The 6,000-nt window shown below is 37.1% G+C and overlaps 1 protein-coding gene across 2 annotated transcripts in view; it reads right to left on the bottom strand.

Annotated features, from left to right (window-relative positions):
• The window catches only part of LOC144439036 (dachshund homolog 1-like), a 58,832-nt gene extending 54,234 nt beyond the window's left edge, over positions 1-4,598 (bottom strand). For both annotated transcript variants that reach the window (XM_078128280.1, XM_078128279.1), the window contains exon 1: positions 4,155-4,598. In XM_078128280.1, coding sequence (XP_077984406.1) covers positions 4,155-4,564 — 410 coding nt within the window. In that variant the 5' untranslated portion in view covers positions 4,565-4,598. The remainder of the gene's footprint in view (positions 1-4,154) is intronic.
• Between the last annotated feature and the right edge of the window lie 1,402 nt (positions 4,599-6,000).

A 6,000-nucleotide genomic window follows, 5' to 3' on the forward strand; every position in this document is an offset into this window, starting at 1 on the left:
AATGTGTTATGTGATGTTGATAACATAGTCAATTGGAATATTAAACATGTAACACTTCAAATATGTCATATTTCAGCTCATGTTTCCACACAGAGGTTCTTACCAACTTTACAAATAAGAGAAACACAAAGTAACGTGTAATTCAACTCTTTTCAGCTAAAATGTAGTGTGATGTCAAAGTTAAACACGAATACACACTGTGACACACACTGTGACACACACTGACAGACATATACATGCATGCAAAGACACAATGACATACTGACACACATACATATACACACAAATAAAAAGCAATGTGTACACACACAAAAAGGGCTGCAGTTGGAATCGACCCCAAGGAACTTCAACTTATTCTGTTTATACGTTTAACTTTTTTTTTAAATTTCAGAACAAATCTAGAGAAGTTATGAATGTTGATTTGTTTCAATTATAGACAATTACTTCATTATTATCACAATTTATTCACAAATGTCTATTTCTCTGTTGTTTTTAAACGACCCTTATTTATATGCTTGGCTAGTTGCCCTCTCTATTTTCCATTTAGACTTTTACGATGCGTTGTTTTGTTACAATTGACTCCATACACAAAGCATCTCAATCCAATACATGGGCAACCCAACGAGTGCTACATTGCTTTTAATGACTTAACCGGTCCATTGGTAGTCTTAGCTAATGTTCCTATGAATATCGCCTCTGCTCTCATTCACTGTATAAAAAACCAGCAGAAATCTCCCAGGGCCTATCCAAGTCCTTTGGAATAAATTTTATTACTTTTCACTGCCGTTCATCGAAAGTAGATTTGAACAAGATAAATTGAATTCAATAAATGGTTTGTGAGTTTATTACAGCCTGCCAGCAGTAAACAATGATGAGGTTTAACAGTGCAGCAATGTTAATACACAGGTAGGCAAAACAAACCACTTCATTCCAGGCAAATGCAATGATTCACCTGTGCATTTGATACACCTATACAATTAGATTGGACATAACTCCTTGCAGAATGACTAGGGCTTTATAGAGCAGAACAACAGCACTATCACTTTGCTGAGTAACTGCATAAAACAGAACTGGGCTATCGTTTTTGACTGTCCATTAAGGAATGAAAGAGAGTCAAATGCAATGCATTCATTTATATAGATTTGATAAAATGCTGATAAGATTGTCAATTGGCTATCCTACAATAACAATACAGATGTCGCAGCCAGACCTTAGCACAGTTGTGATGAAATAAATGTTTCAATGGGTCATACTCCTAGTATTACTCTACTTTTTAATGTCGGGTACATTTCCCACGTTCAATTGCTATTACCAACTATCTCATTTCCACTTCAAGTACAGAACAAAGTGCAATTTCTGTAAATCCACACTCAAATTTTAAATTCTCGCATGTGATTATTTTTTTGAGGGTCAGCTTTGAGAGACATGATGCTTTGCAGGAGAGGGGAGGAGCATCAGGGCTGAAGTAATGTTTACACACATAACAAAACACTTTTATCATCTCTCCATGAAAGGTCACCCTAGCTTTAAGACACTCTGCAAACTACACAAAACAATCTCATGTTCACTTCAATGTCAATTTCATCATGTATCCATTTCATCCACATTTTTCACAGGGCTGGAAAGAAGATTGTTTTCATCAGCTTGCAATGAGAGGTCGTCTAATGAGGGTATTCTGTAGCAACATCAACTGCGAAGCAATCCAGTAATTACCTAATTGTCGGCCTATACATCTACTGTTTCAGCTTTCAAAACAACTTTTTAGAACAAAAGTATTAACAGCTTTCTTAACTTTTCAAATTACATTTGAAACAATAGAATCAGCAAAGGATGGAAAGTTTTTCTTATCTTTGAAACAAAGCTGGTCTAATCTAAACTTTCCAAATCAATAAACAAAACTCCATTCATGTTTTGTTTAGAGGTTTAAAAAGCAAACAACCAAAACTTTTAGAAAGGGGTTTTTAAATGATAATGAGTTATCTTACCATTCATAAAGTTGATACTTGGTGAAACAGACATAAAAGATTGAATAGCTAACTACCAACCTGGATACAATTGTCAGACTACAGTTTCTATTTGTGATATTGACTTCTGTATTATCTTTCTGTGTGAATTCACAACTGTGACACACCCTTAGACTAGTCTCATTCCTGTCTTTGGTAAAATCCACCACTTTTTTTGTACCTACTAGTCTTTCTACCTCTACGGTCCTTTTGACATAAGTAGACAAACCTATCATAACATCAAATTCTTTTTGTAGGGGAAAGTATTACAGCTGTTTTTATTTTACTATAACTCCTGAGCAGTTAGCAGTAACCCATTAACACTTTTCCAATCTTTTCACTAAATTCAGCTAATTGCAATTGTTAATCCCTTTTACATCCCAGGTGTTAAACTTTACATGAGCAAAAAATGGAACAAATCAGTAAAAAGTCCCAAACAACGGTAATAATATCAGCAATGCGGTTGACTGTTTGTGCTGTCCATTCGTATTTTATTTTCTTCGGTCCAGCAAGTTCTATGTTCATTTTTAGAGGTCAAATTCACTACCTACATGCAATGACTAATCTTCCACACATACTTGAAGAAATTTTAAACACAGGTCACCTTTTGTGGTTGTTTTCTGAGCAAAGGATTCTATTTCAGTAGAAATATAGGCAGTGGAGTAGATACCGAACAGTGGTTTCTATTACTCTCATCAACGAAGGTGAAATACAATAATAAATTGTTTCATTGTACGTGAAACTCCCCCGTGACTGACAACCCTTTCATTCCGTACCCCGCTGTAACTTTTGAGCATTGCGCGGTTAATATCGGATTTTCAAACGTCTTCTCTGTCGACCTTCATGTTTATTTGATCGATCCCGAATCGGGAATGAAATTGACTGTTTCAATAGTGAATTCAAGCATTAAAGTACTTGCTGTTGCCGTTCATTTGACGTATAGCAGTGGAAAGCCATCAGCGTTTTGTGTGTGTGAATAATTTGCTTCTGTTTCAATTGGAATCACGTCCATTCTTAGCGTATAATAAAAAAAGAAAGTACACGCAATTTTTTTCTGTATCGATCGATTTCTATGGAATAATACGTTTTCATGTTTGAACAACAAAACACTTCATTTGAAATGCGAAAATTAAACAGTTGCAATTCACAAAACGTTTGCATAATTTACCAATTGTTGTACTCGTACTGTTTTCTGCGGGTTGGCAAATCGACGCTTTTTGGCTTGTTGCGTGGTGACTTCGTATTGCGACAATCGGGTGCTACAATGTGATGTTTCAATCGGGCTTCTCAACATACCCGTACAGTTTGCTTTTAATAGATACGATAACTAGCGCTACAACAGATGATACACTTTATGTATTTGTAGGACTTCTGTCACAGTTCTTATTGACGCTCCATTTATCGTGCGCTAAAAAATAGTCAAACGAATTCCCCAGCTTGCGCGGAAACAAAATTGCACACTCGACTATGAATTTCCCATGTCACAAGTTGAACTTGTGAAGTTGTGTGGTCAGCGAGCGAATGGATCAGTCAAATAGAATTACAGAGATCTATTCTTTCTGGGACAGTTTCTTCATTGTATCGACATTATTTTGGAGGGATTTTGCTATGTTGGTTTTCAGGTCAAACACATGCACTGTGCTAGAGATTGCTTGGCCCGGCCAGGTCACCGACTCATATCGTCCGAATGCACTGATCCCGAACTCGCCATGCACTTTCGACTTTCAGTTGTCCCAAAGAAGACGTCTTTTAAAAGTCACGCAGCCTGCCAATTTCCATGCACTTAAATGTCTTAGAACAAAACGTCAAGCTAACTTGCAAACAGACAAAACGCACAATTGACAAGTAAACATGGGTTAAAACAACACTCAATTGCATGGCTTTCACAAATTTTAACTCCGGGTACTCAAGACTTTCTAATCCGAGCTTTAAACGTTCAAACACTCTAAACGACCCGTGTAAATTGCCATGAAAAAAGTCTTATATGCAGAAAATACCGGAAATCTACGATGTGTTGAAAAGCATGAAACATATCGGTAAATTTCTAAGAGAGGGAGCTGACCTGTGTAAAAAACGAGTTAGTGTAGGATGTATATAATTACGTACTTGTGAATTAACAATACACAAGTGAGAGCACACACATTTCATTACCTTGCCGTGGTACAATCATTGTACAGGACGTCAAATTCATCGCGGGTCACCAGTTTACACCGATTCACTCCTGGTTGGATCGCCCCTAAACCACGTAAGATACGAACTTGTTCTACGTTACATACAACAGGTGTGATGTCCAATCGTTTCAGTTTCGTATATACTGTATGCAAACCCCCAACCAAGTGCTTCAGAAACAAATCAAAGGCTTGCGGCAGGCATATCATCTCTCGGCCCTCGATGGAGAAACTGGCCACTTTTGCCCCGCGATATTCAACCATCTTACACTCGTTGTTGGCAGGATCATTGCTAACTGGCGGCGGTGTGCTGTAAGCTGGTTTGTCCAATTTGAACAAAACTTGTGTTGGTGGATTCAAAGACGTGCTGATACCAGTCCCAGTCAATGCCATGATGTTGGAGATACCTACACAACAAGAAACCAAGTACACACACAAAACGCGAACGGCGTGTTTTCACTCAAAGGTCATGGACTCTACCATTCTTTTGAAGGGGGGATTCAATTACCGGTGCTACAACTCCTTGTGACGAGCATGATCTTGAACATGTTCATCAAAACATGTAAGCATTTTTATGCAAGTATAACTAGACCAAACACCGTAAATATCACTCAAATTATAAACTCATACAAAACTAGAGTAAATTTGCGTGATTTTTTATTAACTTAAATACAGTGGAAAGGACGCATCACAACCTCCGCTCAGCCCGAACTATTTTTACAATAGGAATAAATCATCCCCTTTTTTCCATCTCTCATTGGATTCGATATTATAATAGATTTTATGGATATTTCTAATTGCATTTGACTTTCAATAACTAAATAAATCCATTTTCAATTTTCTGCTGGGATTGGTGTACAATATATCCACTAATGGTTATTGCTAGAAATGGGGGATTACGCATTCATCCCCTGATTAAAATACGGAGTCTAAAATGGAAAGCTCAATTTAACTGAGACACTAACGTTTCAATTTGTTCATATTGTGTGCTGTTATTGTCAGTCACTGTAAAACGTTTCCATAGAGAAAATGAAAAGTCTTTTGTCTTTCGTTTCGTTTATAAAATACATGATTTGGTCCCAGAACCCTTTGTCTATCATGACCCAGAGCTCTTCGTGTTTTCGGCGAAGATTTTTTTTCCAAGCCATAAATTTCTAATAAAGCTTTCATAATAAGAACATTTGGCATTTGCAAGATTTCGATCGGAAAACTAATGGAAACGAACGTCCAGTTGGCGCCGCGAATACATTTTCCGCACGCCCGGCCTTCAAGTGCCTCGGTTGTTAAAATTCACTTTCCGCTTTATGTTATTCTTGTATGCGATAGAAGAGCTCGCCGTATCCACTCTGTCTGCCAATAAGTACCATTCAAACTTTGTCTAATGAGAAAAACTATCTCAGATTTCACCGAATAGGGCTATTCGATTTTTATTCATCATTTTCAACCTGTGTACTTTACCAATTACAAAGTCTCCAAAATCCACCAAGCCCGCAGACTCCTAATGTCGCTGCCCGGCTTTCCACAACTCACGGGTCTTAGATCAAATTGATTACCTATGGTAAACTTCAGCACGGGTTATTTGAAATTAAAACGTATTTGCAATTTTCTGTCTTACTCTTGAAAACCCAAATCAGCGAAACTCAAGAGCTGTACATAACAGTAGCTTTACATTTCCATTTTGATTCGCTTACATGCCTTTTGACCAATTGCGCTTTAGTCAGAAGAAATAACTATTTATTTAAAATTCCATGTTCATTAGAAATAACAATGCAGTACTGACACTATAATAAACAGTGATAAATTGCTCTGTATTGATATATAAAACTTAA

This window comes from Glandiceps talaboti, chromosome 8 (assembly GCF_964340395.1).
Source record: "Glandiceps talaboti chromosome 8, keGlaTala1.1, whole genome shotgun sequence".
Lineage (NCBI taxonomy): Eukaryota > Metazoa > Hemichordata > Enteropneusta > Spengelidae > Glandiceps > Glandiceps talaboti.